This window comes from Antechinus flavipes, chromosome 2, assembly GCF_016432865.1.
Source record: "Antechinus flavipes isolate AdamAnt ecotype Samford, QLD, Australia chromosome 2, AdamAnt_v2, whole genome shotgun sequence".
NCBI lineage: Eukaryota > Metazoa > Chordata > Mammalia > Dasyuromorphia > Dasyuridae > Antechinus > Antechinus flavipes.
The window spans coordinates 258,015,323-258,027,387 of NC_067399.1; the positions used below are offsets into that span (position 1 = coordinate 258,015,323).

A 12,065-nucleotide genomic window follows, 5' to 3' on the forward strand; every position below is an offset into this window, starting at 1 on the left:
AATTATCCTTAGCTTTTCCAACAAAGACTAATACTTTTATAGAAAAGCATAAACTGAGTGAACAGGTGCTCAACATACTTAATGAAAAGCCAAATTGTTTGTGTAAGGAAGTCACCAAGGTAACCCTGCCCACCTTTTAGCAATTTGTGATGAAATGACCCTTCCCTACTATTAGTGGAAACTATGTACATAATATTAATAACATTCAAAGTATAGGTGAGACTATAAAATTGTATGACAGAAAGCAGGGGTGAGGCCAGCCCGTTGGGCCAGGGCAGGTTTGAGATGTGCACTGGCATAGAATTACAGCTTTAAAGTAGGTAGAAATTTTGGGGACCTCTCAAGGCACCAACTCCATTTTACAGATGAAGAAACTGAGTCTCAGAGAACTCCCCAGGTCACAAGGCTGAGGAAGTGTCTGAGGCAGGCTCTGAATCCTGACTTCCTGAGCCCCAGGCCAGCCCCCATCCTCTGTGTCATTTTTCACTTTGGTGTTTTAAGCCCTGCTTGCAAGATCTAACGCTACAGAAGCCTCTTCAAGCACAGTAGGAGGTACCATCTTTGAAAGGATAAGAGAAAAGGAGTCAATCTGGAGCCCTAGCAGGGGTGCTTCCCACTTGGCCTCTCTGATTCGTGATAATCTTGGGCAAGAGACCAAGGTCTCCTTGGTGCAAGAGGCAAAGACCAAGGCTTTCCCGTGGGCCACATTTGCAAACTTGGTCCCTTGGGAAATATTTCCACCTATGGGATGAGTTCAGAAATTCTCTGGTTTCTTGTTGTTCAGGGCTTTTTCAATCATGTCTGACTCTTTGTGACCCCATTTGGAATTTTCTTGGCAAAGATAAAAAAGTAGTTTTCCATTTCCTTCTCCAGCTCCTTTTACAAATGAGAAAACCGAAGCAAACAGGATTATGTGACTTGTCCAGAGTCACAGAGCTAGTAAGGGTCTGATCTGAACTCCAGAAGATGTCTTTCAGACTCTAGGCCCAGCATTCTGCTCACTGTTCCTCCTAGTTCTCTCCATCTCTCTCTGTCTCTCTGTGTGTCTCTCTGTCTCTCTCTTTCTGTGTGTGTCTCTCTCTCTTTCTCTCTCTCCCATTTGCAGCTCATTATTTTACATGTTCAGTGTTCTATTTTATTTATGCTTTCCTAAATAAACTCAAAATTCTTTTTGAGCAACAATAACAAAAAAGATGTAATCTCTACCTCAGGTGAACCAGAGGGAAGAAGAAAATAGCAGCTAAGAGAGACCAAAAGGTGGGGAAATGGGATTCCCCATGGGGCCATATAATGGAAGAGAGGCTATCTTCCTCCATTCCCTACAAGTCTCCCCTCATTGCACAGTTAGTCAATTCCCAAGTCCTGTTGATTCTGCCTATAAAATGTCTTTCACATGTTTCCTCATTTTTTGCCAACAGACACCACAGAGAGCTCATTTCATATTCTTTCCTTTCTAACTTCTCCCCAAACTTAGGATTTCATCTTCCATCTCAACCTTCAAAGCATTCTCAGGGGTTGTTTCTCAATTCCTAGGATGCAATCCTTTCCCACACTCATCTGGCAGAATCCCTACTCTCCTTCAAAGCTAAGTTGAGGTGCTATCTCCTGTACAAAAGCTTTATCTCACCCTTCTTTTTTTTAGTTCTCTTCTTCCCTCCTTCTCTCCCTCCCTCTTTTTCTCTCCCTCCTCTCCTCTTTCTCCCTTTCTCCTTTTATATTATCTAGTACTTATGTACAATATAAACACTGCCCCTCATTAGAACATAAGTTCCTTGAGGTCAAGGGCGTCTCATTTTTTTCATCAAGTCCTCCAAAACATAGGGTAGCACCTTGGATATAGCAGAGACTTCCTCCTAGTCTGTAAACTTGGCATTCAGAGCCAGAGACAATCAGAAACCACCTTACTTTCCCAGACCTCCCTCATATCACTCCCTTCTATAATATTCTCTATTCTGCCAAACTGTTCCCTGACATGTCATCTCCCTTCTGCCTCTGTCTCTTTGCTTACATTGCTCAAGGATGCCCTTCCTCCCTGACCTTGCCTGTTGACTTCCAACCCATCTTTTTAAGTCCAACTCAAGTGACAACTTCTCCAGGCTTGTCTCTCTTGCTGATGATGACCCCCTCCATAGCAATGACCTCCCAGAATATTCGTTCCTCTTTTTTCTTCATATAAAGTTATGTATTCTATTTAATTAGTCTATTTATTATCTTTCCCTACTAGACCGCAGAGCTTCATGTCTTTACTAAACCTTATGTTTCTCATAGCACCCAAGCACAGTGTTCTGTACAAAATATGCACTTAATACGTGTTTGTGGAAAGAAGGAATGATCTATTAGAAAAAAGAAAAACTCTTAGGAAAGGGAGATCTGGGACATCAATCCCAAACACACATTTCTGTCAGGAATGATTTTTACACAATTTATCTGAACTGTAAGACAGATGATCAGGAAGAAATGAATAGTCCCTGAAAGCTATCCTTACAGACCAGGTAGAGGCTCAGCCCTTCTGACACTTAGACTGACCATCTATCTCCTAACAGAGCCCAGCGTGGCCATCTACGTGGCAAGCAGGATCCTTTGAAACTCTGGCCAGAGGTGAAGAAGACTTTCAGAAAGCCCGTCCTGCTGGATGTTCCTGGTCAAACCTTGTAGAAACTCCTCAGACTTAAGTGAAGGCAAACTGTAGCCACCCTGAACCCTACAGGACCTAGCTCCAGGCCACAGCTGCCTCCAGAGGCTCTCCTCTTGCCACTGTGCCATGGAAAAGGAAGGTGCTGGACTCACCCACAGAGCAGAGGTCTGCGAAGCGATCGTCCCCCTCTTCGGCATGGATCAAGTCATTTTTACTCTTCTTGGTGGCTGCTCTCTTCAGCACTGCTTTAAACAAAGTAGAGATAACAGAAACAGACCCAGTGAGCAACCCAGCAGGGGAACATCCCAGGCCCCAGTCTCCATTGTCAAGTCAGTCTACAAGCGTTAATTAAATTGCCAGTCAGCTTTTCTGCTGGCCCTCTTGTTCCTCTCTCCTTTCCTCAGCTGGATTACAATAGCAACCACATAGACCAAGACTGAGGGCCTCAACCTCCAATTTCTTTCTCTTGTACATTGTGTGCTTTCCTTTCACATCAATGTGAGTACTCCCAGGCTGGGGGGGTACCAGACTGGTCTGGAGTACTGGACGTAAGAGTTTCAGCCACAGCCCTTCCATCTGTGTGCCTTGGAGCCAGGCACTTGACCTCTCGAGGGCTCAGTTCTCCCATCTATAAAAGGAGGGTGTTTGATAAGATGATCCCCAAGATCTTCCCAGCTCCAGCATCCTGTGATGATGAATCTTATGAGAAAAGGGGATAGGGAGGAGACAGACTGAAGGGAAAGAATGCCATTCCCTCAGCGGTCTCTATGGTGAGGTTGAGGGAGGGAAGCAGAGAGACATATGAGACTATGGGCCCAGCCCCTGCTGAGAGTCCCGAGTCTGAGGAAGCAAACACTCCTGAGGTCCCTTGGGGCAGAGAAGAACAAACAAGAAAGCCACCTACCATCCAAAGGGGACTTCTCATCCGCGTTCTTGTCCTCTTCCGCCAACATGACCTCCTCTGGAAGGGGAGACAGCCACGCTAAGCCCGGGAGCCGACCCCGTGCTCCCCATTAAACAAGCCCACCTGACCCTCCTGCCTCCTACCCCAGCCCGAGAGGGCAGCTTCTCCACCTGGTGCCAAAGGGTCTTACCAGCCTTGAAGATCCACTCCAAGTAACCGTTCAGCTCTCGTTCAATCTGCTGCTGCCTGCGGAGCTTCAGAAAGGCCCGGCGGTTTTCTACCCTCTCTCTCTCTTTGGCAAATTCCCTGGAGTTAGATCAAGGGAAGGGCAGTGGTTAAAGGGCTGGGTCTTAGGTACCCCACACTTGGTTCCCCAGGGCTAATAAGCATCATAGAGATTCGCTGACATCCCTAGACCATGTTCAGATTGACAAATGATGGATTTCCTTATGACAAACCTATGTGGAAGGCAGAGCAAGTACTACGGCCATTATGGGAGGCTAAGGGACTGATTATATATCACACGGTCACCCAGTTATGAAATCAAAGCAGGGATCTGAACTCCTTTCTCTTCCCTCCAAGTTTTTTTTACAGGGGGTTCCCTTTCCAAGTCTGTGAATCAAATCTCCCTATCTAGACTAGAGCCTGCCTGGAGGCAGGATACTCTCTCTTTCCAAAGTTCAGAAGCAGGGATAGTTACAGAAGAACCTCAGCATATTCTCACAGATTGTGTTCCCTAAGTGACAGGAAAATGCTCCATTTAGTAAAGCCCCATGGGGTGAAAATTACCCTAAGGCTCCTAGAGAACAGATAATGAAGCACAGGAGATCACAAAGGATAGAGTATTGCATTCATAGATCATAGGCAATAAAGTCATGGATGCAGAGCTAGAGGATGTTTCAGAGGCCATCTAGTCTGACTTCCTCATTTGTAAAATGAGGAAACCGGGGTTCAGGGAGGCCACAAAGATACTAAGCATGGCAGGCAGAATTTGAACTCAGAGCCAATGCTATTTTCACAATATCATTCAACTTGCTGATTGATTGATTGTCCTTCAGTTCTTTTGCTATTACTGAGGTAGATCCTAAGAAACTCAGAAATCAAGAGAGGAAGAAGAAAAAAGACATGTGAAATAAGAAAGATATGTGATTTAAGAAAAGAGAAATGTGGATGAAAATGCCATAGGAAAACATCAAAAAGTCAGGACAGCCACAGAGCAGAGGTGACTGGGGTGCTCAGTGTTATGGGGAGATGAGCAAGAAGGATAGGATTTCAAAGGCTCCAGGGCTGACTTTCCTTTGAAGTTAACTATACTCCCCACTTACACAAGAAGACCTTTGAGGCACAGATAAATAGAGTGCTTAAGGGACTAGAAGGGAAGGAACAGAGACTTCTCTCCACCTCCTACCATCATCACCTCAAAGGCCCTGGGATTTGGTGTCCAACATTCTCACATCATCCCGGGGAGAACAAAGGCTTCTTGATCTTCTGGCTTTGGGGCAGGAATAGGCTAAGATCCCCAGGTCATGTCCTGGCTGATTAAGTCTGTCTGGTCAGTCTCTCTGAGAAGAAAGAGCTGCCTCCTCCAGCCAGAACCAGAAAAGAAAGCTCCATATCTGAAACTACCAGACTTCTGGGGCAAAAGAGGACTTAGGAGTCATGTAGCATCCCTTGCACACAATATTGGGGGAGAAAGGGAAAAGATGCGACCCTTGGGAACAAAGGCGTCAGATATCCATGCTGACCCCTGACTTCAGAGACACACGGATCTTGACTTTACTCTTGAATAAAGAGAACCCCAGGCTAGAATAACTATTATTGCCTGGCCCAGACTCGCTCCCTGCACCCTTACCACAGACTAAGCAGTAAGTCCTGTCACCCTTGACCCATCATACAATCACCCTTGACCCTGACACAGACCAGTTCCTGAACACCGGCCACGGCGTCCTAAACGGGGTCTCCTACCTAACTTTACTTAGTCACACGCTTCTCCTTAACCACAGGGCAGAATCATGGCTGGAGCCGAGAGCTAGAAGTCTGCTTAGAAGTCTAACAGCTCATCCAACAGATAAGGAAAACGCGGCGGAGAGAAATTATTCAGACTCCTGATTCCAGTTTCAAATCTCTGTCCGCACCTTATGTTGCCTTTCTTGGATCCTGAGGTCAGAGGCCCCTGATTTCTGATCCATGGGCCGCAGTCTTCAGCAGGATGATCTGAGCCAATTAAAAGCTGCTATCTGGAGACCTTCCCTCCTCACATCTTCACTGGCATTTGCTACTACTTCCCTGAACCCCAAGTCTCTTAAGGAGAAAAGGAGAGGCCGGTGAAAATACCTCCTCCTTTGTCCCTTGAAACAAGGGAAGTCTCTGTTACGGGATGCCCGACCTTCCCTGCCTTCCTCAGTGATGGGGCAGCAGGAGCAGCTTGGGGACGTGCTATCTGTAGCGTCGTCTCCATCATAGTCCAGACTTCCTTTGGCTCCCTCGATCCCCAGAATTCTCCCACTGGACACACCCTCCATCTCTGGATCGGAGGGTTCCTCCCAGAACCTCCATTTAACAAAGAGCTATAGACCAGGCATTCTAGACATCCCCCACATCCCATCCTGCCCCGGGTCATCATCAACTTCCTGCTCATCCACCTTTTCTGTTCCTCTTATATGTTGTCTCCTCCATTAGAATGCAAGCTCCTTGAGGGTAGATATGGTCTTTGTATTAGTTTTCCCAGGACTTAGCACAGTTCCTGGCACATCTCAATGCCTCGACAAATGCTTGTTGACTAATTAGAGCTCAGTTGAGAAGCACACTTGAAAACTCAATTGCCCCCAGTCTGGCTCCGGACTCAGGAGCCAGGCAAGAAGCCAGAGAGCTCAGTTGTATCTCTGCCTCCACAATGAGTGCGTCACCTCTACCTTGGGGGGGCCTCAGTTTCTCCATCTGTAAAATGTACTTAACAATAACGGCCTCCTGCTTTTTCCAGGAAGCCCCAAGGATTAATGAGAAAATGTCTGTGGGGCCGTGGGAGTAAAGAAGAAAGATGCTATATCAGTTCAAAGCCTGATCCTTCCCTGAGCTTTGAAGCCCAGACATCAAAGCACCAGGCCTCCTGCAGGCATCGGGTACGAGGGCACCGTGCTGAGGGCCCTTTATGTCAGCCTCAGACTGCAGGAGGCTCAGGCTGCTCCTGCTCCTGAGATAATCATGTTTCATCAGCTTACAATTGTGCATGCCTGCAGTGGCCTTATAGGGTCTGCAGCTAATCTCTCCTCTGGGAGGAACTTCTGAGCACACCTCGGAGACGTCTGCCCAGGGGATGGAACACAAAGATGGCCGTCCTCCAGACACACACAGTAACTGTTGTGGGCAGAGGCTGAGGAAGAGCCCTTGGAGAGGGTGTCGGATAACTGTCTTCCTCAGTCTCTCTAGGAGACCTGGGGAAAACTCTGGCCCTGGTCCATGATTGTTTCCCTTTCAGGATAACAAGGGTTTAGCCAGTTAATCTCATGAACTGTTTGCCCTGACTCTAATCTCTGAGCCCCTCCTAGGAAAGAAAGGATCCCTGAAGGGGTGGGAGTGCAGCCTCTGAGTACAAGGAGAACTGGCTCTAAATCACTGGGGCAATAGAAAGACAATATGGATTTGAAATTTTAAAACTGGGGTTCAGATCCTGAATCCACTGCTTACTGCCTGTTTAACCTCAGATAAATTACTTTCCCTCTCTAAGACTTCAGTTTTCTCATCTGTATAATATGGCACTTAAATCAGATCCTATACTATAAGCAGATCAATTAACCTAGACCCAAGTGAATGCTCAATCCTCAAATTTCCCTGATTTAGGCTCCCTAAGGGAAGGCAATCCTTCTAGGGATAGATTATAATCCCAGAAGTGCCCCCCAAATCACTGCAACCAAAGAATGGTCTGCAGAATTTAGAATTATTATAGTCAATGTCTCCACCCTTCTGGGCTTTAAACACTAAATACTCCGGCAGCTCTGTTTCTATTTGTCTGCCCAACAAAGGTGGAAGGTAGCCCAGGAACCATCAAAGCCATCACAAAATCTGACTGGTCAGCAAGGCCACAAGGGCAGTGAGAGCACACTCCATTCAGATAAAACTGAGCACTCTGTCTCCCTCCTGTCACTTTCTAATCCCATCTAAACTGTACATAGTGAAGTCTTGGCAATGGCTTGATTACATGGGTTACAAAAGCAGGCTGTGTGCTCAATCTCTCGGGTCAAGTCTGATTCCTGCTCTCCCAGTTCCATCTCCAGTAGAGAACCCTGGATAGGAGTTTGTAAATGGATCTAGCTTCCAGGAGTTGATTGGTTGGGGGCAAAAGAGGGAAGAAGGGATCTCCCACCGGGGTTCTATTAGGCTAGTGCTTTCCTGTTCAACATCTGGAATCCAGTCTGATTTCATCATTCACTGTCCCCCTTGCCCTCAATTCCATCCCTACCCCATCCATCTAGAGGAGGAGAGGGACAAGGGCAGACAGTCATAGATCTGGAGGACAAAGGGGAATACTGAGGGGCATATAAATCTGGAATACAGAAAGAAATAGCTGGGGACTTCATGGTTCTGGAGAACAAAGGGGAAGAGCTGGGGGAAGATCATGACTCTGGGAGACAGAATTGTCCATGGATGGAGCCAAGAAACAGTGTTCAAAGCCCAGGGAAAGGGAGGAGGGGAAAAGAAATAGGGAAAGAATAAGGGAGGGCAGAGGAGGGAGCTAAGAGTTCTTATTGCGTGGGCCTTGTCTCCACTGAGACTGTGAAATCACAGTTCCCGGTGCAAGGCATTAAATATTAATTCATTATTAAATATTAACGTATGACATGAGCCCTGCAGTGCCTGAATGAACAGCACAGGCGCCTCCAGGGATGTGAATCCAGGCCACTGTGGGGCCTTCAGTTGCCCTCTTTTCAGGCCTCCTTCCAGACTCAGCCTGGGGAGAAAGGAGTTAAAGAGGGGCCTGGGGAACCCCATCATCTCTTCAAGGCAGTCAGATTTAAAAGCTTTTAGATGTTTCAGGCACTTTGCAAATCCTAGGGCTGGAGTTAGAACCTTAGGCACTAATGTGGCATTTGTGTATCCTGCCTGATTTAAAATCTCCCCTGAGCCCCCCAACTTTCTAACCTTACATAGTCCCATCCTATTCAGAGAGCATCTTGGGGCATGAAGTAACAGTTTCCCATCTTACCCTGAGAGCACTCCCAGAACCAGGTTGAGCATGAAGAAAGATCCAATGATGATGAGAGGGATGAAATAAAGCCAGTTCCAGGTATTTCCTGCTGCATCATTAGTCTAGAAGTAACAGGAAAGGAATAAGAAATTGGAGACAAAATAATGACTAGATAGATACTCTTCCCCAAACTGTCAAACACACCCCTCTCACATACACACACCCTTCAAAGAAGAGGGTTCTTAACTTTTTGTATATATCATGAATTGCTTTTGTAAGCTGGTGAAGCCCATGGACCACTTCTCAGAATAATAATTTTAAATGCATAAAGTAAAATATATAGGATTACAAAACAAACCAATCATACTGAAATACATTTATCAACATATTTTTTATAAAGTTCACAAATTCCCCAAGTCAAAAAAACCCTGGGTAGGACAGCTGGCTCACCCTTCTCCTGTGCCTCCCTTCTGCTGCTCTTAGACCTTGCTCAGGATTGAACAGACAGGTACAGATCACCCAGGGCAGGACAGGGGCTTTTCAGCATTTTTGCACCTCAGCTCTACATTTCTAAACACCCAGGGTAAGAAATACTGCTTATCTCCCTGCTAGTTTCCCCTTCTATTCCCCCCCTTACCCTCGATCTCCTCATCACTCAGGGGGACTAACAGTTGTATGCTGTTTCTGTGCCTCATGCCAGAGGAAAGGATGATGAAAAGAATCCTTGTCTGCCATCACAAATCACTGATTGGGGACAGACCAACAGCACGTCGGAGTGCTAGCTACTACAGGAAAGTAGCGAGAGTAAGGACCTTGGACAGGGACAGTTCCTCCCCGCCTGCCAGCACTGCCCACAAAGCGCTGTGGCCCTCTGTCTCTTCTGGAGCCTCAGACAATCAACATCTCTCATCAGCTCAGTGGTCTGTGTATAGGTTTCGTTCTTCAGTCATTTCAGTCACGTGTGACTTTGTGCCCCCTTGGGAGGTTTTCTTGGCAAAGAAAGTGGTTTGCCATTTCCTTCTCCAGCTCATTTTACAGATGAGAAAACTGAAGCACAAAAGGTTGTGACTGATCCTTACATTTTGGATCTTGAAATCTAGATTTCTCCATCCACATTCTATTTCTTGCGGATTTCCTGCTCAGATTGCCAACCCTGACCTCCTTCTGTGTGACCTGCTCCTGCATGACCACCTAGCCTAGTCTGACATATTGACTAGCCCCTACACTGTCAAACTTAAAATGATCTCTCTTCCCAAGTTAGGCCGGATATTGCTAGACTCTGTCCCAAATTCTCCCTCGGGAACCATGGTCACCACCTTGCCCTAGCCCAGCCTAGCCTGGTCTGGGCTTCTGCTCCTGGTCCAGCCACCTAGCCCATTTCACAGCTCAAAGCTGATCTCCTCGTCCTTCCCGCTGCATGTAAGAGACACACCCTTCCTGGAGCCCTGCGGGGTTGGGGGATTGTGAGGCTTGGAGACCTGAGGCAGGGATGTGCTCAGAGCCTGCCTGTGAGGCTCCATGCTGGGGGTGGGGCCATCACAGACTTCACTGGCTATTTTTAGGGGCTGTCTTTTGTTAAAGTTTCTTTGTGGAAATTGGTTCCTTTGGTGGCTGCAGGGAGAGGACAGCCAAGATCCTTATTACCGTCTTTGTCCCTGGCTGTCTCTGTTCCCTCCACCAGACACGTGATGCCTTTTTCTCGCCAGATCCTGTCATTAGATCATTCCACATGAAAAGCACGATCTCTAAATTAGACCTGCCCAGCATCTGCTTTGGGCTTAACACTTCATAGCTGTCTCTCCAAGGGAAGGGACATCGAGTCCCTTAAAGCGGCTACCCCCAGCAAGGCGGGATACAGCACTCAGAGCAAGGGTCACCCTTTTCCTGGGGCAGGTTCAAAATGTCATTGACAGATGGGTAGATTGAAAGGACCAACACGTAACAACGCAAGGCTCTGCCCACATGCGATGACTTACTGCCTGTGTTATGTGGAGCCAAACATCTTCTCCTGGGTTTCAGTTTCCTCTTCTAACTATAAACCCGAGATTCTGAAATTGCTCAAACTATCTGACTTATGGTACCCAATACAGTTCCCAATGCAACAGGTGTCCCATGCAACAGGCTCCCAGTGCAACAGGTGTCGTCGAATGCATTGGCACCTAATGCATCACAGTCTTTCAGGCAAGATAACTCCCCAATTAGGTTGTTTGCTTGTGCAGCTGAGCTTAGCAAAACCCTTGAGAGTGTGAGGGCAGAGCCAGGTGGATGGTGTGAGTGACTGAGCAGTGTCCACTTGGGCTGTCTTCCAAGGTCCTCCCTCCTGCTACCTCAGAGTCCTTCCTTGACCAGCCAGGCCCACCCAGGGTGAACATTGGGGAGCAGTCAGTCAGACCTCTATGCCCAGCTATGAGACGTTTATGGTAAACGCATTTTCTTCAGATAAGAAACAAGAGATAAAAACATTATATCTTTTTTGTGAGGACATCCCATTTCCCCACCCTCACACCAACCTAGACAGTCTCTGCCCTTGAGGCATAATACATAATACATAGTTCACTCTTTCCTTCCTTCCCTTCCTCCCACCTTTTCTTGTTTCTCTTTCTTCTTTCCTTCCTTCTTTCCTTCCTTCTTTTTTCCTTTCTCCCTCCCTCAATGCTTCACAAGCCTTCTAATCAACCCCTTAATCTCCTAGTAAAAGGTCTAGGAATCAGTGGTTATTTTTTGAGAAGGAACTGGGAAGTCTAGGAATGCCCAGGATTTGCTCCAGATCACACATGGAGGAGTTGTTGGTGGCTCTGCAATTCCCCCTCCCCCCATCTTACAGAGCTAGAACCACCTAGCTCTATATTCATAAAAGAAATATGGGTACCTGTTCTCTCTTCCCCCTCTTTTCACTCCCCTAACCATTAAACTCTGGGCAACTGGTTCTTAATATCACCAAGAGATAAAGGGGATTCTCCTTGTTGGCAGAAGACAATGAGGAAGCAGCACCCCCAGAGAAGCAGGGGTGAAACAATGGGCTACCATGCTGTCTCCTGGAAGGGGCTGCCACAGTCTTCCTTTCCTTTTGGGTATGGCCTGGGATATGTTTCCCTATCTCCAACAGAATCCAGAAACTGATACCACAACCACCCAGAGCTCTGGGGAAGAGCAAGGCAGAAACCTGAACTTCTCTGCAAAGCCAAGCCTGTGTTCTTGTCACAGCCCAGTGGTCAGGGTCCTGAAGCAGCATGGGTTCTAATGCCTTCTCAGCCATCGACTTCTTGTCTAGATGGCCCTGAAAAGGCCCATAGCCTGCTCTGGACTCATCCTTTGTGAGAAAGGCAATATCGCCAGAGATCTGA

The 12,065-nt window shown here is 47.0% G+C and overlaps 1 protein-coding gene across 1 annotated transcript in view; it reads right to left on the reverse strand.

The window, feature by feature from the left end:
• Positions 1 to 12,065, reverse strand: part of CACNA1B (calcium voltage-gated channel subunit alpha1 B) — a 252,680-nt gene that overhangs the window by 166,831 nt on the left and 73,784 nt on the right. Inside the window, exons 7-10 of the mRNA XM_051976837.1 lie at positions 8,740 to 8,843; positions 3,730 to 3,845; positions 3,540 to 3,596; positions 2,788 to 2,877 (exon numbers count right to left, since the gene is read on the reverse strand). Of these exons, the coding sequence (XP_051832797.1) occupies positions 2,788 to 2,877; positions 3,540 to 3,596; positions 3,730 to 3,845; positions 8,740 to 8,843 (367 nt within the window). The remainder of the gene's footprint in view (positions 1 to 2,787; positions 2,878 to 3,539; positions 3,597 to 3,729; positions 3,846 to 8,739; positions 8,844 to 12,065) is intronic.